Source organism: Episyrphus balteatus, chromosome 1 (genome assembly GCF_945859705.1).
Source record: "Episyrphus balteatus chromosome 1, idEpiBalt1.1, whole genome shotgun sequence".
NCBI classification, from domain to species: domain Eukaryota; kingdom Metazoa; phylum Arthropoda; class Insecta; order Diptera; family Syrphidae; genus Episyrphus; species Episyrphus balteatus.
The window spans coordinates 57,004,734-57,027,574 of record NC_079134.1 but is presented as its reverse complement, the minus strand read 5'-3'; the positions used below and the strand labels follow the sequence as shown (position 1 = coordinate 57,027,574).

At 30.6% G+C, this 22,841-nt stretch overlaps 1 protein-coding gene across 2 annotated transcripts in view; it reads right to left on the bottom strand.

Moving 5' to 3' along the window:
• LOC129916181 (restin homolog) overlaps nucleotides 1–22,841 on the bottom strand; it is a 213,288-nt gene that overhangs the window by 3,554 nt on the left and 186,893 nt on the right. For both annotated transcript variants that reach the window (XM_055996009.1, XM_055996015.1), the window contains one exon: nucleotides 56–4,878. In XM_055996009.1, the coding sequence (XP_055851984.1) occupies nucleotides 56–4,878 (4,823 nt within the window). The remainder of the gene's footprint in view (nucleotides 1–55; nucleotides 4,879–22,841) is intronic.

Here is a 22,841-nt window from a genome sequence, read left to right as displayed (position 1 = left end):
TATATTGCAAAGTTTAGATAGTTTATAAAGTTTTAAAAAGCAAATACATACGTACCCCAAGATCAAATTTTTCACTTGGATTTGAATTTTTTCCTAACAAAGGCTTTTTACTAAGAATTGTGCTTTTATCTTCAATAATTTTAATTTCCTCAGCAAGATAATTCAGCAACTCAGAATTAGAATCCATGACATCTTTAATTATTGCAATGGACTTATCAATATGAGAAATTGGAGCAATGATCTGACTCTTTTCAGGTCTTGACTCAAAAGTTTTCATACTTTCGACAAGTACTTTTACAAGTACTAAGCATTCTGTTTTTAATATTTTTTCGGCGTCTCTCAGCTGTAAAGTCACTTTGCAAATATCTTCTAATCTTTCTTTATCATTTTTTAAATTGTTGAAGTTTGCATTAATTTTAGTATTATATTTTGATATTTTGAATTGGAAAAAACGCAAGCATTTCAAAATACAATTTAATTCGTCCATTTTATTAATTAAACGTCTTGTTAATTCGAGATCACATTCAATATTTTTTTGTTCATGGGGTAAAGGTTGTTCTAAGCTCGATTTCACGAGGAGATTGCTAGCTATTTCGACATCATTTGATTTCAAAACTAATCGATAACTGATAACAATATTTTGCAGCAATTCTATTTCATCTGTTGGGTCGAATTGCATACAACTTTCTTGTTCTTCGATATTTTTCCTAGCTTCGTCTAATAACGATTTAGAAACCGAGTCCATTAACGAAGGATTTTTCTCGTTTATCATTACAAGAGCTTCAGATCTCCGGACAAGTTCTGCGAAATCATATTGTAGTTTACATGATTTTTCTACTGCAGCATTAAACGTTTCTGTTTCCATTCTGTTAACAGTAGGTAATGACTGGATATCTCGATCTAAATTTTCTATGTGGCTTTTAATGACATTTATTAGTTGATTAATATCTTTAAGTTGGTTGCCAAATTGAAGACGTCCGACTAAGAATTTGTTGTGAATATTTTGTTGGGGCTTAAGATTTTCGATTATATCCATACGAAGATTTTCATTGCTGTTGCTAAGTTTAGTTTCGATTTTTTTAGTTTCTTCACGATGCACTGGTATATTTTCAATATTTTGAATCCGATCTTGATTTTCTTCTGTTAAGCGATTAAGTTTTTCTTTGTTATTTTTCAAATCAGTTTGTAATTGATCATTTAGCTCATATAAAGTTTTACTTCTTGCTATGGCTTTTTCTAATTTGTCAGCTAAAACACATTTTTCTTGGTGAGCTTTTGTCTCATTTTCTTCTAACTTTTGTTCTAGATTTTCTCTGAGCTCAGTAAGATTTTTACACTCCAGGGTTGCGTCTATGAGGTTTCCAGATATATCAAGTCTTTCTGTCTCAAGTTTGTTGACTTTTTCTTCAAGGCTTTTAAGATCTTGCTGCAACTTATTGTTTAACTCTGATAAGTTCTTACAGCTTGAATTGACTTTTTCAATGTTATCAGATAAATCACATTTTTCTTGTCTAGCATTTGCTTTAATTTCTTTTAGTTTCTGTTCCAGATTTTCTTTGATTTCTGTAAGATTTTTACACTCCAAGGTTGCATCTATGAGATTTCCAGATACATCAAGTCTTTCTGTCTCAAGTTTGTTGACTTTTTCTTCAAAGTTTTTAAGGTCTTGCTTCAATTTCTTGTTTAGTTCTGACACTTGTTCAAGATTTTGCAATATTACTCCATTTTCAACTTCGAGATGACTACATTTCTCTTCAGTTGTTTTGAATTTCAATTGTAAGTCTTCAATTAAATCTGACATATTTGAGATTTGACATGTAGCGTCTATGATATTTCCAGAAGTTTCAACTTTTTCGGTAGAAAGTTTTTCTATTATTTCTTTCTTTTCTTTTAGTTCTTCGCTTAAACTATTATACTTTATTGTAATATCGCTTAGCTTTTGAGAAATTTCCTTTTTTTCCAATTCGTTTTGCTTGCATTTCTCATCAAACGATGCCAAATCTTGTTGCAATTTTTCATTTAACTCTTCTAATTTTTTACAATTAATTGTAATACTTTCTAGCTTTTGTGAAACATCAATATTTTGCAAATCTAACTGATGGGAGTTACTTTTGATCTTTTTTAATTCATCTTCTAGTTTACTGGAAAGCTCTTCCAAAGCTTCTTTTTTACATGTGACATCCTCGAGTTTTTGAGATAAAGTAAACTTATTTTCTTCTAATTTTTTAACTGCGTCTTCTTTTTCTAAAAGATCGTTATTTAAAAGTGTATTCTGTTGAGAAAGACTATCACAATTTGATGTGATCTCTTTAACACTCCCAATGAGTTCGAAATTTTGTACTTCTACATGTTTAACCTTTTCTTCGATAGTACTCAATTGCTCTTGAATTTTCAGATTATCTATCAAGGAACTGTTCAATTGTGATGATACATCAGTCATTTCACGAGACAAAACAAATTTGTCTTCCTCTAGTTGCTTAGTGATTTCTCTATGAGAATTAAATTCATCATCTAACTCATTTTTAGATTTGAGCAAATTGTTATACTTTGATAAACTTTCTTCAAGTTTTTGAGAAATATCGAATTTCTCAATTTCAAGAAGGTTGCATTTTTCAGTTATTGCCTGGAGTTCTTTAAATTGACATTCATTTGATTCATTTGAGCTTTTGACATTCAACGTTAATTCTTCAAGTTTTCTGAGCAGATTAAACTTTTCCAGCTCCAGCTGTTTGTTTTGTGTTTCTATAGATGTCTTTTCGATCCGTAGGTCTTCAATTTGTTGGATTAGACTACTAAAATACGAAGCATTACCTTCATTTTTCGATAAAATCTCCTCCTGCAATTTTGTTTGAGTTTCAGATAAGTTTTCATTAGTTGATGTTACATCTTTGAGTTTAAGCGAAATATCAAAATTAGTTTCTTCGAGAAGTTTTATCTTTTCTTCATTGACTTTTAGTTCGTATTGCATTCTTTCTATTTGCTCTAATGAAGTTCTAAGACTCAATGAGACTTCTTCAAACTTTCTTGAAGTATCAAAGTTTTCTTTCTCAAGATGATTTGAGCTTTCTTTAATTGTTTCTAATTTTTGCTGCAGATTTTCATTTTGTTCAAGTGTCGTCTTTAGTGTTGATTGTAAATCTGAAAGCTTTTGTAAAATATCAAAATTCTCGGTCTCAAGTAATTTCATTTTTTCTTCAGACGATTTTATTCCAAGCTTCATATCTTCATTTTCTCTTAATAAATTTTCAAATTTTACTGTGACGTCTTTGAAATCTGTTGAAATATCAAATTTTTCTTTCTCTACTAATTTAAGATTTTCGTCAAAAGTTTTCAATTCTGCTTCCAATTTACTATTTCGTTCAGAAAGTTTGTTACAATTCTCTGTTAATTCTTCAAGCTTTTGAGAAATTTTAAATTTTTCAGCTTCAAGTGAAATAGTTTTTTCTGCATTTGTAGTAAGTTCACGTTGATTTTTTTCATTGAGCTCGGACAAAATTTTTAAATTTGTTTCGAGTTCTTCAAGATTTTTAGAGAAAACAAGTTTCTCACCTTGAAGCTGAGCAGTTTTGGTTTCATTGGCTTCAAGTTCAAGTTGTAGCTTTTTATTAAGCTCTTCATAACTTTTGCAACTTAATGTTGTTTCTGTTAACTTTTTGCAAGTCTCGTTTTTATCAGTCTCAATGACTTTACACATTTCTGTGCTTGTTTTAAGTTTTTCTCTAAGTTCGTTATTTTCATCTGACAATTTTTTGGAAGTACTTGACATTTCTTCAAATTTTTGTGAAATGTCACTTATATCTTTCTTAAGCTGAGACGACTTTTCTTCACTGCTTTTAAGCTGTAGATGCAATTTTTCATTAAGCTCTGAAACCGTTTTTAGTTTTTTAATGTTTTCTGTATTTTTTTCTAACTCATTAAAATTTTGGATTTCGAGTAAATGGCATTTTTCTTTATTTAATTCGAGGCCTTTAAGTAATTCTTCATTTTGTTCTAATAAGCTTTTGTAATTCAAAGAAAGATATTCAAACTTACGAGAAACATTCGACTGGTCTTTTCTGAGTAGAATCGAATTTTCTTCATTGATCCTTGATTCCGCTTTCATTTTTTCATTCATCTCTGAAGATTTTTTGCAATTAGACAGAGCTTCTTCAAGCTTTTGTAATACATAACTCTTTTCAATTTCAACTTTCTCAGAATTTTTACTTTGCGACTCGAGTTCTTGCTGTAATTGCTCGTTTTGACAAGCTAATTTTTGGCCATTTGATGTGATGATCTTAAGCTTTTCTTCGAATGCCAATTTTTCACTTTCTATTAATTTAATATTTTCTATTAAAGTCTCTTTTTCATTTTGTAATTTATTTTGTGCTTCTAATAAATTATCGCAATTTAATTTCACATCTTCTAGATTTCTTGAAATATCATTTTTCTCATTATCAAGACGCTTAATTTCGGTGTCCTTATTTTTCAAAGCATTTTCAAAATCTATGGCGGTATTTTTATTCTCGATAGACATTTCACTAAACTCTTTACTGATCAAGATAAGACTCTCACATAAATCTTTTAAAAAAGTGGCGCCAATTTCTTTAAGTTGTATTTCAATAGAATGAATTCGAGGAATTTCATCAGGATCCTTAATGTACTTGTAAAGTTCTTCTTGAAAAGTAGTATCTGAACTCTTAGAGTTTTTTATTTTACGAAAGAGATCTCGGAATTTATTTAGTGCCTCGATTTTATCTAGTTTAGATTCTGGATTTTCATTGAATAAATAATTTTTCTGCTGATTAATTACATTTGTACTTTCAGTAGCAGAACTAATTTCAGCTTTAATACAAAGCTTATCTTCCATTGGATCAACACACAGCTGAATCATTTCATCACCTTATGAAAATAAATAATAAATAGTTATAAAAGAATAAAAATTAAGATTACTTTAAAAAATGGTCTTGCTCGGAAAATATTAAAAACAGAATTAAAATAAAATTAAACAAAATATATCTTTGTATATAAAAACTATAGTACTCTCATCGATTGAGATTTTGTGTTTGTTTTCCAAACCGGCGGCGTCGCTGCGTTCGCCTGGCTTTCGTGTGGATTTGCAGAATAAAAAGGGGAAAACAAAAATTTGTTTACTTTTTGTTTGCTTAGATTTTGTTTCTTTTCGCATTCTTTAGAGGAGGGGGAAGAATTTGTTTACTTTTTTTTGCTTATTTTTTTTTTTGTTTTCTTATTATTTTTTATTTGTTTTAATACAGTCAAATAAGGAGAAAAAAGGGGTAAATCTCGGAATGAATGTTAGTAGAAATTTTTTTTGCTCAATATCTTCCTTTTGCCATTCTATAACATATCTCAAAAGTCTAGAAAAATCTCATGTCCGCTTGTCGCGATTTCAAGGTCGAATCGCGAAATGGAGATTTTCAAAATTAGCAAAAGTAGGCTATGGTATTATATACACATATGATACATGATTTCGAGGTATTTTTTAATGCAAATTCCAAAAAATCTAAAATCAAGACAATCTGACGTCTCTGGAAAAAGTTATACCTGTTTTTCATCTGTCAACTCATATTATTATAACAGTTGCAAACTTACTGCCGAAAAACCCTTAAAAGTTATGGTAGATGAACCAAATTTTGCATGAAAATTTTAGAATCCATCATTATTAAAAATCAAAACAATCCATTACAAAAAATATATATACCTACGAAATAATGGTATTTTTTGATGGAGGGGCAAATTTTAGGATATGCACTAAAGAAGATTCTTGTTCATCTTAGGTATAAGTGCTAATAGGCTAATTTTTTCATTTTAATCTTTGTTTGGATATTCTTTAACTACCCTCAAAAATCTAAAAACATCTCATGTCCGCAAGTCCTAATTTTCTTGGTTTGAAAATAAGGTGCAGATTTTAAAAAATTAATAAGAAAAGTTTAAATTTTTATATGTATACCAACATAAGCGACATGATATAAAGGTATTCTTTAACACTTATTCCAATAAAACTCACAAACAAGTCAACCTGACCATCCTTGAAAAGTAATGCACCTTATTCATGTTGATCTGACACAAATATCTGAAGTGTAGTTTTTCAATTTTTTAAAATCTGCACCTTATCTTCAAACCAAGAAAAGTAGGACTTGCGGACATGAGATTTTTTTAGATTTTTGAGGGTAGTTAAAGAATATCCAAACAAAGATTAAAATGAAAAAATTAGCCTATTAGCACTTATTCCTAAGATGAACAAGAATCTTCTTTAGTGCATATCCTAAAATTTGCCCCTCCATCAAAAAATACCATTATTTCGTAGGTATATATATTTTTTGTAATGGATTGTTTTGATTTTTAATAATGATGGATTCTAAAATTTTCATGCAAAATTTGGTTCATCTACCATAACTTTTAAGGGTTTTTCGGCAGTAAGTTTGCAACTGTTATAATAATATGAGTTGACAGATGAAAAACAGGTATAACTTTTTCCAGAGACGTCAGATTGTCTTGATTTTAGATTTTTTGGAATTTGCATTAAAAAATACCTTGAAATCATGTATCATATGTGTATATAATACCATAGCCTACTTTTGCTAATTTTGAAAATCTCCATTTCGCGATTTGACCTTGAAATCGCGACAAGCGGACATGAGATTTTTCTAGACTTTTGAGATATGTTATAGAATGGCAAAAGGAAGATATTGAGCAAAAAAAATGTCTACTAACATTCATTCCGAGGTTTAACCCTTATTTGACTGGATTATTATTTTTTTTTTGTTTTCTGCTTATGATTTTGCATGTGTGCTTATGACCTTGTGTCTTTATAGAGTTTTGTGTGTAGGTGTGTATTTCCTTGAAATTTAATTTTGAAACTATTCGTATTTTTTGATATTGAAAATCGAAAATCGTTAAAATACTTCTTTTTCAATATATGGAAACTGTAAAAACATTTTATATAGGTATAAAAATATAATTTGAAAGGTACAATCCTAAAAGTGAACACAAGGGAGGTAGTTTTTTAAAATTCGACTATTTGATAGGGTAAATAGGGTGAAACGACATGGTGCAAAAAAATGCATTTCTTAAACGGAAAGTCGTAGAGAGTTGATATTTTTTTCAATCGATAGACAAATTTGTTGGAAGAATGGCACAAGTTTTGAAAAAATTCTAAAAAATTTCAATACTGAGTTATAAACGGTTTTTTAAAACCTATGCATGAGGTAGACCTTCGAAAAAGTGGTTATTATAGGTTAGGAAATTTTTTTTATAGAAATTTTAGGTATACCATTGGAAAGTTTAAGGAAAAAAAAATTAGGCGTCTAAAAGGAATTTTTTTCTTAAGCCCTAATTTTCGAGATATGAATTTTCGAAAAACACCTGTTTTTTAAGGGTATTTTTGAACGGTTTTATATTTTTAAAAATTTTTTAAAGCTTTCCAAAAATCTCAAACTCAGGACTTATAGGTATTACTAAGGTGCTTGCATGTGAAAAAAAATTGGATTTCTAAAATGATTTTTGAGTGAATTACGGGAAAAACAATTTTTTATCTCAACATTTTTGATAGTTTTCAGCCCTTGTTTAATGCAAATTTGTTTTATTTTGATACATAGATGGATGAAATCAACAGAGTTAATAAAAAATTTGAAGCACTATATCCCTGAATTTCAATTTTAATCATTTTCATAGTCAAAATTCAGAGATAACCGTAAAAAGATATCGGCATCCTACAGATATGATTGGGACATACAATTAAAGCTGAAATGATAACCTTTACAATGATATAAAATTTATTGTAGGTATAGTATGAAAAAAATGAAGAAAAGGGTTATGAAAGAAAAAAGGTTTGTATTTTTTTGGTTTCTTGATAAAAACTGATTACATTAAAAAAATTCCTACTCTTTTTGTAGAAATCGTACAAAAATGAAAAAAAAATGGTATTTGTTCACCTTGTTTTTGCAAAAAAAAATTATTATTACTTTTCCACGATGCATCCTACAGATAAATATAATAAAAGTCTAAATCTTAAGCTTAAATACCATACAATGAGATGGTTTTATCATTTCCACGGAAAAAACCGTTACAAAGTGCGCTTTATGGTTACCACATTGGAAATTTGTTTTTACACTGAGCCAAAAAACAACGTAAAATCAATCGAAACCACTTTGAATCAATGGAAAATCACTACATTTTTAGCCTAAAGTGGAAAATGATTGAATCAAAGTAGCACACTTTAAATCTAAGTTGTTCACACATTAAAAAAAATAAAAAAAAAGTAAAACTGGCATCCGCTGGGGATCGAACCTGCTATACCTGGGTTGACAAGCTTGTGCTTTACCACTGTGCTATCTCACTTATAAAAATGCATGTGACAAACTGTAACTTAACCATAGGACGATTTTTAGAAAAATATTGAATATATTTTTCACCATTGATTCAATGTAGAACGGAATAAAAATTACTATGCGTTTTTTCTCTGGGTGTAGGTTTAATGTTTAAATAGTTTGATAACAATTTTTAATATGTGATAAATTCGGTTTTTTTAAAAGAAGAATATACGTAATAAAACTGTACAGATAAACTTTTAAAACGTTATAAACTTTGAACGTTCTTATGCACAATAATGCATAATTTATAAATCATTTTCCTCTGAAAATTGAAAATAAAACCATTTATTACAATTAAAATAGAACCATGTTCTTTAATTTTTTGAATGAAGACAATAACAACATGAATTTGAAGATTTTATTTCATACATCAATATACAAAACTTTATTTTTACATCAGCGGCAATCATGGCGTTAGATTTTTATTTTTCAATCCCTTGCTTCATTTTTTGCTTCAAAACACATCAAATTTAAAAATTCGCACACATTTACAAACCCATAATTTTGTATATTCATTTATTATTTTATATTTTTTTATAAATCAGCTGGTAATTTCAAACCAGTTTTGTTTTCTTTCTTTATTTTGTATCCTCCCTACTTTTGAATTTTGTTCTATTCCTTCATTGCCTCCGTATCCCTCTCCTTTTTTGTGGAATCCATTCTGCTAAATGAGCACTTGTGTCTAAACCGTACGGCGGCGCTAGTGATTTTTTTCCCCGTGAGAGTACTATAGTTTTTATACACAAAGAATATACATATGTATATAAAGGTGGTTCTTATATTGATTTTTGCCGAAATTCAACAGTGGATGGACATTGGACATCAATTAGTTCTAAAAAGCGAAAAAAAATCTCTAATTCTTGCGAATTTTTATTTCAAGTGCCTAGTCTCTAGTACAATACGGAAAACCCCATACAAAATAAGAAAATTACCTAAAAAAAATCAAAGTAAATGACGTTTTACATGAAAATTTCACGTTGAATCCGGGAGAGGAAGGGAGCCAAATAATGATCTAAAAAAAATTAGGGAATATTTTTATCAGTATTTCCAACCGGATGGCTGCTATCCAACTACATGTCCAAAATAAGGACCACCCTAATGTATATACATATCTACATAGTTTACTTTACCTATAGTTAGATTCTAGAATAAATAAAGGATCATGGACCTGTCTGTAGAAGGGAACTTTTTTTCAGTGGACGCCTAAACAGAACCTTCCCAAGACTTTTTTATGGAAGCTTTCTCCTTAAGCGCACTTGGGAACTAGGAGCAACGGAAGCCTTTACAAGAAAACATCAAAATCTTTACAGGTATTTATTTATTTATTTAATCAAGCTAATACACTGAGGGAAAAAACGCAACGTAAAATGCTCAACGTTGATTTAATGTTGAAAAAATTAATATGAAACTTCTTCAAAATAAAATTGAAACAACGTAAGACATTTTTTTATTTTTGTCGGACTTTTGTTGAATTTTATCACAAAAGTTGTAGGTTAGATCCCCTGGGGCTGCCCATGTTTTTTTTTTTTTTAATAAATTTATTTTTTTTTTTTTTAAATTGAAACAACTTTGATTTAAAGATGTTTTATAACGGTAAACCATTTTAAACTAACGATGTTCTACTTTGATTTTAAAATTTTCGTCTTCAACGCAAAATCATTCCGAAAAATAGTTGAATCAACGTGGTTTTCGTTGATTTTAACTTGTATATCAGAGTATTCTAGCGTACATAATATATGAATTATTGGCATGAAGTCTATAAAAAATCATTTTAAAGCCAGCATTTGTTACATTAAGATTTTGAGTAATTAAGTTGTGGTTTACGTTATATAAATTAAACATATTATTTAAAGGAGGATACCGCTCATAGCTGGTACGATAATGCGTTGTACATAATGGCTCAGAAAGACTTCTAAGACATCGGCTTGGCTCATTGATTTTAACACGAGACAGAAGATTCAAAGCGTCAGCGACAGTAAAATCAGTAATTGATCCCAAAAAGCCAGTGATTCGTGTAAAACGTCTAAGAACTTATATATAAACGTTCAATTTGTCATAAAAACAAAAAATAAAATGAGTCATTAGCTTTTTGGACCAGTTACAGATTTTACTGTCTCTTCGAAAAGAACACCCTTTCACCTTATTTTTTGTAATAAAAACTCTTTATTCTTGCTTTCTATCCCAAGTTCAACGTTGATTTTATTGGACTTATCGCGGATTTTTCTTATTTCTAAAAAAAAAACACCCTTTCACCTAAAATATTTTTATAGACTACTTAGATTCTTGTTTTGTGTTATAAATCAAACATTTGTACCAATTTTTATTGGTGTTCCCAGTTTTTGTGGTACTAATTCCGAATTTCATCATATCTTTAAAAAAAAAAAACACCCTTCCACTCAAGATAATGTTTTACACTTTATAGATTCTTAATTCTTCACCAAGTTTTAAAATTTAATAAAATATATGTTATGATACCTTCCTCACACACAACTCAAACCATCAAAAAAACACCCTCATTGCATTTGGTGGCGTTACGTTGATGACACTTTTGCGGTTGTTAAAAAAGCAATTGTTGAATCTATTTTAAATACCTTGAACAACAGATATGAAAGTATTAAGTTTACATATGAACTTGAATCAGAAGATGACCATTCATTACCTTTTTTGGATCTTAAAATAACACGCAATGATGGTAAAGTTCAATTTGCAGTATATAGGAAGTTGACATCCACTGACCGCTTCATCACATTTGATTCCTACTGCAGTCATCAAAACAAAATTGCAGCTTTTCATTCTATGGTTTATAGACTCTGCCGCCTTCCACTTTCCTTGCAGAACTATAAAACTGAGTATGAACATATACTTCATTTGGCTACAATTAATGGTTACAACAAACATTTAATCGACAATTTAATTATAAAACACTCAAACAAAATACGAAAAAGAAATCTTTCAACTCTTTTCGCGCAAAATGTTTGTTCAAACAAATCAGATCAAAGACGAGTTGCTATCGCTTTCGTTCCGAATGTCACAACAAATTACATAAATACTACGAGAAATCAAACATAAAAATCGTACACACAAACAACAACAAACTTCGTTTATCACTTGGAACTACAAAAGATTCTATACCAATGCTTGAGCGAAGTGGTGTTTATAAAATCACCTGCAAAGACTGCGATGCCTCTTACATTGGACAGACGAGAAGGGCTTTGAAGACAAGGGCAAGTGAACACGAAAGAACAATAGACAACAAGGAAATTCAAAAAGCGATACCATCACACATCTTTAATTTCGACAACACAGAGTCTCACTCTGTTACACCAATTATTGACAACATAAAAATTTTAAAAACAGTAAATAATCCATCTAAGTTAGATGCTTAAGAATCTTTTTTCATTCAAACTACAAATAATTTAATGAATTTAGAAGCTGGTGCAATAGAGTCATCTCTTTTTAACTCTTTTTAATGTAAAATTCGTTTGTTTATTTACTTTTTGTAAGAGAGCTATTTTTTGTAAGCTTTATTTTTTGTAAGCTTTATTTTTTGTAAGCTATGTATTTAATTTTGTATAAGCGAGTTGTTTTTGTTTTTAAATGTCATTTTCAGCTTTGTTCGTTTCATTTTGTTTTATTAAACTAGCGCTGAAGATGAACTTTCAATTTAAGGTTCGAAATGCATTCGATAAAATAATAAATATTTAAAAACTAAATTTCATCTGTGTTTTTATATTTTGTTATCGATTTTTTGCGGTCAATAAGAAATAAAATTCTATTCTATAATAAAAAAAAAACACCCTTTCACCAAAAATATTTTTAAGAACTTTATGAATCCTTTGTCCCTGTTTTATCTAAAACCTTCATCCCGAATTTCATCAGTGTAGCATGTTTTACACATGGGTTTCGGTTATATTTTATCTGTTGAAGTAAAAAAACAAGCACCCTTGTTTTCAACCGGCTATAACTTTTCTTAGAGCAATCGTATTGACATTTTTATGTCATTAGATTCAGCATCATACCTAGAAAACATGTGTCATATGATGATATTCGAGAAACGATTTTTTTTTAGTATATTTTTGGCCTTCACCCCCTCCCTCTTGTCCGCGGAAAAACACCCTTCCACCCAACTTTTTCGTATAGACTCTTCTTACCCTTGGTTCTCATCCCAAAAGCAAACTTTTTGCCAAGTTTCATGAGTGTGACACTTTTTTCTTTTTTAAATACCTGTACTAATAAGTAAGATTTAAGCCAATCAATAAATTTTGCATTGAATCCAATCTTTCTCAATTTTTGTAGTAAAACCTGGTGGGAGAGTTTATCGAATGCCTTACTAAAGTCTGTTATAACACAGTCGATTTGCTCTCTCTTCTTAAATGCATAAATGCAAGATTCCGTCAACTCAGTAAGGACGGTCACAGTTGAACGACCCTTAGTAAATCCGTGTATGTTTGGAACATTTATAGATTTAATACCGAAACTTAATGTTTTACAAACAATTGCTTCGAAAAGTTTTGGAATAGCCGACAATTTAGCTATAGGTCTATAGTTTTTAATGTCATCTTTTCTACCTTTTTTATGTATGGGAATTATAAAATATTTCTTCCAGATATTGGGAAACTTACATGAAAACAAAGAACAATTAAAAAGAAAAGCAAGTGGAACTGACAGATAATTTGAACATTTTTTTAAAACAGTGGCTGGTATCCCATCTGGACCAGATGTATCGTTATCTTCTAAATCAAATATAAATTTTATGATTTCGTCAACAGTTATATTAAAATTTATATCGGTCAAGTGAGAATATGATTTCAAATGACCAAATAATTGATCATTTTCGTCAAGATTATCACAGTTTAGAGCCCCCGCACACTACAAACTTTCTATCGGCCGATAGTTTAGTCGGGTTGGGCTCCTAGTGTGCGCACAGGCAGCGGACTAAACAGTAGGGTCGCTAGGAAATATTTTAGTTTGAAGGCAATTCTGTAGCAAAACAAACTTTTTTTTCGATCAAACAAACTTTTTGATCGGCCGATACCTAATCGTTGTAGTGTGCGCACTTTCATACATTTTCATTCTGATTAAGGGACCGACTAAACTGTCGGCCGATAGAATGTTTGTAGTGTGCGGGGGCTCTTAGAGTATCACAGTTCGAAAAGCTATCAGAGTTGGAAGAATCACAGATGTATGCACTTTTGAAAAAATCTTAAAAAAGCTGAGTTTTGATACGAGGGTCATGGTTTTTGACATTGTTATGCTTAAAAACGGACGGGTAAACACTGGATTTTCTTTTGTCGTTAATGAAATTCCAAAAGGATTTTGGATTCATTTTCAGATAAAGTAATCTGTCTGAATATAATTGAGGCACTTTAAGCTAGATATTCTATTTAAAATGCTCTTGGCTTCGCTATATTTGTTGAAATCTAATTCCAATTTAGTTTGTTTGTAGCGCAACCAACATTTGTTTCTACTGTTTTTTAAGAACCAAACTTCACTATCGTACCAAGTATTCACCAGGTGTACATAGTATATAAAAAAACAGTACTCATACCGATACTTTTCTCGGTATCTGAAAATTTTAGTTGTTTCTTGAAACGAATTAAATTGTTTTTTCTTCTTTTTATCATTTGTGCATCAAATTACATTTCAAATAAAGCAAAGTAACCTTGTTCTCTGTTTGGAACTTCTTAACTATCTATGTATAAAAGGAGATCTATCAACACTAGAGTGACCGCAACTCTCATAGAAATGTTTTTTTCGTCGAATTCTTTTCGGGGGAACCCCATAACATGTTCAGCCTTTGCATATTTTTAGATATCCTAAATTTCAGCTAGATTGGATAAGGCTAAATGGTGCCGACACTCACTCTAAGTTCCAAAAATCTCTGTTTCAATGTTTTGCGAAGAAAATTATGTATCTCTAGCTCCCAAACATGATGGAAACACCATCATTAATAAAATCTAAAAAGTCCTCATCGATCCGAGGCCTGGAAAAAAATTTAAGGGAGGTCAAAGGTCACAAAAACTGGTTTTTCACGATTCTCAGCAAAACGGTAAGTCTTATCAAAAAATTTTCAATGCAACAATTGTAGACCAGATTATTATATATAAAAAGTGTCATGACACTTTTTTTCCTAAGACCCACCGTTTCTTAGGTATAACGATTCAAAAAGTTGAAGTTGAGTTGTAACCGTTATAATCAGGCCTATTCAGAAAAATAACTCCTAACTGAAAAGTTCCTGAAATTTCATTATTTTTCTAGCTTGAATTTCGTTCCTCAATGGTTAAGAATATGGGGAAAGTAAAAAAAAAAATGGAAATTTTCGCCATTTTTCCGATTGGGGCCCTTCTCGCGAAACCAATTCCCTGGTATTTTTTGTTTAAAATAGGTCCGAATATAATAAAGGGTGTCCGATAGAGAATGGACAACCCTAGAACGGCTTATAGCTACACTTATGACTGTTCTAAAAACAGATAGAAAAAAGTTCTATCGCAACCAGTTCATAAAATATTGGCTTTTTTTCGTTCAGTGTATTTTAAATTTTATCATCCTATGTTTTCGTTCACTACAACCACGAATGAATGAATTTTATTTATTTCTTTTTTTTATCATTTTCTATAGAATTGTATGAGTACAAAAACGCTTTAAAAACTGCATAGCTATTGCACATTTTCGTAAAAAAAAATTTGAAATCTGTTTTTTGATGCAAAATGTAGAATTAATGTAACCTCACCCCCTTATTTTAGTCTAATTTGACCGGACTAGTAGTGTTTTGCACATAATTCAGATGCTAAATTTATTAAGTCTTACTTAAAAAATCTATATTGTGTTCAATTTAAATTTTTAGTACTGACCATAAAAAAGAGCTGCGTTGCAAACTCTGTTAACAATGAAACTTTCTATGCTAAAGAATATAGATTGATGTAAGGTATCTGATCGAAATGCGCTTCGTAAAATTTTAACTACAAAAGAAGCATTAGGGCAGAGCAAAATAGGCTTTGAAATTTCAAAATCAGCCTTACATTCAAGAAAAAAACAAATTAAAAAATATTACGAATTGAGAACCTCTTCCTCTTTGGAAGGTAGTAAAAGAGGTTTCAAAATGAATGGTCTAAAATAGATTCTAAAATATAAAACGAATGTTAATAAGCACCAAATACTTGATGTAATAACCCAGATTACAGAAGAATTAAACGCAATACATGTTTAACACATGCGGATACGGATAGCAACACCAAAAAAACATAGCTAATGTCTGTGAAAGTTTTTGTTTGAAACGACGAAATCACAGTTTGTGTACTCAGCTTTTTTTAACTCAGTTGCTCAGTTTTGAAAAATCGAGTAGCTGAGGAAATATTTTTATTGATTTTCCTAGGAAACAAGAAAATGAAAATAACAACTGAAAATTTTTAAGAACATTTTTCATTCAGTTTTGGGAATTTCATAGTGAAAGTTTTTAACACATAAAAAAAATAAAATAAAATATTCGAGAATTATTTCACCATTAATTTTGGTGCATTAAATATATTAAAATTTCATAAAAAAAGCTATTAATTGTTGAATAGTTTATGAATAGTCATTAGGGTGGGTCAAAAAAATTCGTACTTCGATATCTCGATTGCTAGACCCCTATTAAGCCTAGTACACACAGGTGAAGCAAGTCGTGAATCCATACAAATTTGCATTTTGTGTTCACCCGTGAACGTTTCTGTGAACCCTGGTGGAATAAACATTTAAACGTTCCTGATTTTGAATTGGACTTTTATTCAGTCTCTTATTTTCCTTCCCATCTTCAATCGAAAATTTTTAAACATCGAGGTTCGATTGAAGATGGGAAGGAAAATAAAAGACTGAATAAAAGTCCAATTCAAAATCAGGAACGTTTAAGGGTAATTCCATGAAAAAGTGGACACGAATTTTGAACAAATTATGCAGTCTTTTTTACTTTTTTTATCAGCAAATTACTATTTACAAGCGGCAACTCTTTATGCAAGTTGCAAGAAAAGATTCTTTGTGGTATTCCCTTATGGATAGACATAAAATTCAGGAAGTTTAATAATCTTAAAGCATTTTTATAGCATAAGCTTGCCAACAACAGAAGAATTTCACATGAAAATGACGGAAAAACAAGCAAACTGAAAATATGATGAGTCTAATAGTGACGATGACAATATCCCCTCGTGAGTGCTAAAATAAGTTAACATTTAAGCAAACTTCGTTACACACTATTCGATTAAAAAAAAACTTGAGTTGAAATGCATCTTTTCTTTACTTTTGGAACCGCAAATCGCAGGTAACATGAGTTACCAAAATAATGTAACGTGAGTTACGTAAATATTTAAAAAATTTTCCTCGAAATATTGAAAAAATGTTTGTTTTTGTCACTCATATTAAAAGCTTGTAATTTTGTATGTATGGAATCTTCATTGAAAACAAATTAAGATTCTTAATTTCACATAACAACTTCATACTGTCGGACTCTTAAAATTCGTGTCCGATTTTTGTAACGTGAGTTACCATCAAACTTTTATTTTTCCCAAGCAAATGTTAAAAATAAAGACAATTTTTTTAGTTAATTATGAAAGTAATAGTTATGCTCCTTTCATGGATAGTAATTTCGTATCAATTTTCATTAAAATTGAAAAAAAAAAAAATTATTTATGTGTTGGAAATTTTTGTGAATGTAACGTGAGTTACCATGGAATTGCCCTTAAATGTTTATTCCTCAAAATGCTTAATATTAATAATTCAATACAAAAATAGAAAACGAGAATATTTATAATATTCGACAGTTGAAATTATACAAAACATATTTTTTAAGTAAGTACTTTGGAACAAGTATATTCTGTAGGTATATCATAAAGATGGTCCAGTAGACTGATTCAAAAAAAATTTTTTTTTGTTCAAAGCATTGTTGAAAATATTGTTGGAAATGAGGAAAAAAAATACTGTAAAAGTTTCAGCCTTTTGGATGAACCATTAAAAAGATAAAAAATTCTAAACACAAATACACAATCTTTCCCATACAAATCGTATGGGAAATAGAAATTTGCGATGCGGCGGTACTAAATGTTAACATTAAGGGCTGAAACTTTTACAGTATTTTTTTTTCGTCATTTCCAACAATATTTTCAACAATGCTTTGAACAAAAAAAAAAATTTTTTTAATCAGTCTAATGGTCCAGTCCATATCTCCAACATACCGCCCCCGCTGATAGATTTTTTTTTATATGTTCTTTATTTAGGGGTTTCACTCTAAGCCATTAAATCAAGAAAACTTCTTTTGTTGATGCATTGATTTATAAACACCTTAAAAGCAATTAAAGGTTATTAAAAGCTAAATATGTAAATTAATAAAGAAAATTATTTCAATGTTAAGATTAAATTCAATTGGGAGTCTCGGACTGAAAAAGATGATATAAGTTTATCCAACATTTTTTTTCGAATTTTCGATAGACTAGGTTGAATGCCACGATGAAAAGTATTTGATTGCTGGGACTTCATCTTCAATCCTTGATATGGATATGGGCTTAACAGGTCCAACTTCAGTTTTTGACGTCAAGAGAGTATCATGTATAGAGTCATCACATGATATTGTTTTCAGATAAAAAACCGCTGTAAACGCACTTGAAAATGCATAACAATACGCTTGCAGTTGACAAAAATGATTAGTAGATAGTATTTTCAGCCATCTTGGAATTTGCAAAGGTGATAAATCTCTTAGATGGCTGAAATCTACAGGTTGCCAATAAGTTTCGAGTGCTTTAGCCGTTTCATTTTTATTGAGAGATAAGAGTTGTTGATTTTTACTATCTTGAGGTGGAACTGATGATATCTGGGAACAATTAACTGTCCATTTTCTCAATTCAAAACCACCTGCTTTCAAAAGAGAATTCAATTCATTTTGTAATTTAGAAGCATACCTTATATCATCTCCGCCAAAAAAGATATCATCAGATACTAATTGATGAAGTGTCTTGATAGCTAGATATGGCGAACAGGAAACTTCAAACATCAAAGTATTAATAGAATAGTCTTGCAATGGTTCATCTAGAGAGTTTCTCCAAACTATTCGTTGAAATGCAACATCGGTTTGAGGCAATTGGATTTGACGATACTTTTGCGCGGTTTCTGCGCTGAATGCACCTTTGTGGAATCGCCAGTTCAAGATTACATTGATTACCTCATTTTGTAAGGCAGGTCCAATGAATAAGATGTCATTTAAGGCATTTCCATTCGTCGTCTTTTTAGAAACATCAAAGACGACTTGCAATTTGTGCGGGATATGATTGCAATTATACGAAATCGGAGTGAGATTTTTAGTATAAAATGATTCGCAACATTTTCCATCCGATGAAAAGACGTGTTTTTCTGCCACACTCTCCAGTTTTAAGAATTTTAGAAACATTGAATCAATATCGGATCGCACAAAGAAACTGGATATATTGATTCTTTTCGGTTTATCAAATTTTACTGGGCCTAAGATTACCCATCCAAGTTTAGTTTCTTGTGCGATTGGATCACTGCGTGAACCTCTCCGCATACTGTTCATCATAATCTGAGCATAGGAGTCTGCTCCTAAAAGAATATGAATTTTCCCAGGTGTATGGAAAGTAGGATCAGCTAGTTGTAGTTTTTCGAGATGAGGCCAAGATTGAAACGGTATTGTAGAAGTCGGTAAATGACAAGTTATCTTAGGCAAAATATAAGCATCCACACTTAATATCAATTCATCACTGGTTGGAGAAATAATAATAAAGACAGCATTACTTCTCGATGTTGTCTCAGATGAAGGTGCTAAGCCATTTATGCTGACACGGATTGGACTTCGAAGCAAATTAAGGGTTTGAGCAGTTTGCTCAGTCATTAAGTTTGCTTGTGATCCTGAATCCAAAAGTGCTAGGAATCGATGTATAGTATTGTCGTAAGATTTGACATGTACTATGATAGTTGCCAATAACACTTCATTTGGAACTGATATTGTTGGTTTGACATGAAAATAGATATGAGCATTATCAGAATAGGTACTCATTTTAGATATTGACGGTTCTGATGCAGGTGATTTTTGTGGGAAATGAAAAGCAGGATTATAAAGTAATGTATTGTGACGGTTTCCACATTCAGCACAATTACGTAAACTGGTACAGTTTTTCATCTGATGGTTATAGGCAAAACAGTTTAAACAGTAATTTTGTTTTCGAATTACCTGTGCTCTGTCGATTGTCGATAATGCGAGAAACTTTTTACATTTACGGATGACATGATCACCTTTACATAAACAACACTTGATTGATGGTTTAGATTTTTTTCGAGTTTTGAAATGAAAGACCTTTGGATGATTGGTTCTGTTAGGATTATTGAATCCTTGAGGTAATTCTTTCTTTGTAGTCATTTCTTCAATGGTGCGAATTCGAATTTCGATGCAATCAGATATTTCTTTGAAAGTAGGAATATCTTTCTTTTGACCAGAAGATTGCACCCAAAATTCTCGTGTATCATGTGGAAGTTTTTCAGCCAGATAATACACTAGCACAGGTTCAAAATGTTTTAACTCAAAACCAAATGATTTTAGAACACAGATACATTCTTTGGACACATTTAGTTACTGAGTCAAACTTGCGGCATCTTCAGACTTGATGATTGGCAAAGAAGAAAATGATTTCATGTGCTTAGAAAAGAGAACACGATTGTTCTCGTACTTCTCACATAGTAAATCATATGCCTCTTGATAATTTTCAGCTATCAACGGAACTTCTCCAATGATTTTGCGGGCATCACCAGTCAGAGAACTCCGTAGATGGTAAATTTTTTGGATACAACCGATGAATTGGTTTTCATGAATCACCGATTTGTACAAACTGTTGAACAAGGACCAATTACTATACGTGCCGTCGAAGGTAGGAATTTGGATTTTCCAAAGCTTTACTTCCTGGCGAGGTATAGTGTTCAACAGAGTTGGATTCGTGATTTGATTCTGTATCCCTTGGAAATCCGGTAGGGAATTGGAATGATTTGAATGATTTTCTTTAAATTTATCGTACTTGAATTCCAATGAAGTTCTTTTCTCTGGAACAACACCTCGATGTTTCAAAAGGCTCTTCTCAAGTTCAATGAGCAATATTTTTGCTGATTGAAGAGCTTTACGGACAAGGATTTTGATGTTGTAGGCATTTTTCAATAATAAAAACTCGAGAATTTAAACACAAACGTTCCCGGGTTTCGGAACCAAAATGTTCGATTGAAGATGGGAAGGAAAATAAAAGACTGAATAAAAGTCCAATTCAAAATCAGGAACGTTTAAATGTTTATTCCTCAAAATTCTTAATATTAATAATTCAAATACAAAAATAGAAAACGAGAATATTTATAATATTCGACAGTTGAAATTATACAAAACATATTTTTTAAGCACAGTACTTTGGAACAAGTATATTCTGTATATCATAAACATGGTCCAGTCCAAATATAATAGGTATTTATTTTAACTTAAAATCCCGGTAGTGATATTCTTATTTTGTTAGGTGTGTGTAGTTTGTTATAAATAAATTTACAGTTTCATTTACTATTCATTAATCTATAATGGATAAGGAAATTCGTTTCATCGGTGTTCCCAAACAAACAATTTTAGAACGTAAGTTACCAACAATTAAAGAAGTTATGAGTTTTGTGTTTTCTATCAATTGAAAGTTTTAAAGTTTTCAATTAAACAAAAAATTAGATTCCAACTACTAAAGCTCAAAATGCAGTCAAAAAGCCAATTCATTATCGTTCTCTTTGGTTGAAATTGCAAAAAAGCTTAAAAAAACATCATTACAAAACCTACATGAAAAGAGATTTCAAACTCAACTTGAGGATTTATTTGACATTGTAAATAAAAAGTCATTTAATGACCTTGATGACAATATTAAAAAAAATTGTACTTAAATCAAAAGCATTCTACTAGAAAAGAAGTTCTTTCTAAAGCAGCAAACTTATCTATGAATGTGATGGAATTAGACGAAAGCAGTAAGTATCTAAACATTAAAATTACAAAATTTTTGTTGCTCATCCGTAATTATTTGAAATTGAAATAAAAAAACGTTCTCTTTATCTTCTTTAATAAAAAAAATATTCTTTTTCTAAATTTGAATAAACCGTCCTTCAGTCATGCAATTGATTCAAGTGAAGACTCCGAATATTCCTCTACATTTACATTTAGTGGAGCTTCAAATTTAGGATATGACCTAGATGAACCTGAAATACCAACAAAACGAGCAAAAATAAATGTGTTAACTCCTGAAGTCATTTCTGCACTCGACAGAGCTAATGTCAGCAGTAGAAATGCGATGTTCATTATTCCTCCAATTTTATTAGCTGTTGGTATTAATATTGAAGATATAACGCTTAGTTACAGAACAATTCAACGTACTCGTATGCTTTTAAGAAAAGACATTGCTGAAAGACTAAAAGACAACTTTAAAACACACGATAAATATGTTGTGCATTGGGACGGCAAAATGTAATGAAATTTCTGGATCAAGATCCGTTGATCGGTTACCAGTTTTTACCGACTTCCAAAAAGGAGGAGGTATTCAATTCGTCTGTATTTTTTTTATGTTTGTTACCGCATAACTTTAGACGGAGTGAACCAATTTTGATAATTCTTTTTGTATTGGAAAGCTGGTGGCTGCAGTGTGGTCACAATTCAATTTTGTTCACTTTTAGCCATATGAACTATTTTAAAAACCATAAAACCCAGTTTTGATCCATGGAAGTCGGTTTTGTTTTTTTGCTAAAAATGATTATTTTAACTGCATTTGGTACTGAACAGCTACTTGGGGTCCCAAAAATGAATACCGGAACGGCAGAAAATCAAGTATCAGCCATCTTATCGACACTTGCCGAATGGGGTATTGTTCCATATATTAAGGCGATGTGTTTTGATACGACGCCTACGCACGGCAGTTAATACGAGTAACTAATAAATTATGTTTTAATTTAAAAAAATAATCAATATCTATCGCTTTATTTTAATTATTTTCTGAATATTTTGTAATCAGCTTATTATTTAAAAGTCTTTATTAGTTTAGAACTTAAATTTAGTTCTGTTACAATTTTTCCATATAGGAATTCACAATGGTACATGTTAAGATCTTGAAAAAAACTATGCGATTTGATTTGGTTACCATGTCGTCATTACATATTTGAAATTATATTGAAGAGTGCATTCGAGGCATATTGGCCAATGTCATCCGGGCCAACGTATCAATGTTTGGAAAATTTAAAAAGTCATGGGACCAAATAAATAAATCTAGTTATAAATCTGGGCCCTATTTCATAAAACTAATAGTGTTGTACTTGTAGACTTGTAGTTACAAGCACAAATAAAGTATGGAGTTGTAGTTTGCTGTTTCACAAAAATTTTCATTTATTTGTAGTCTGGCGAATTCAAACTATTTTGCTTCTAAAAAACTGCAAGTGTAACTAGGGGTAACA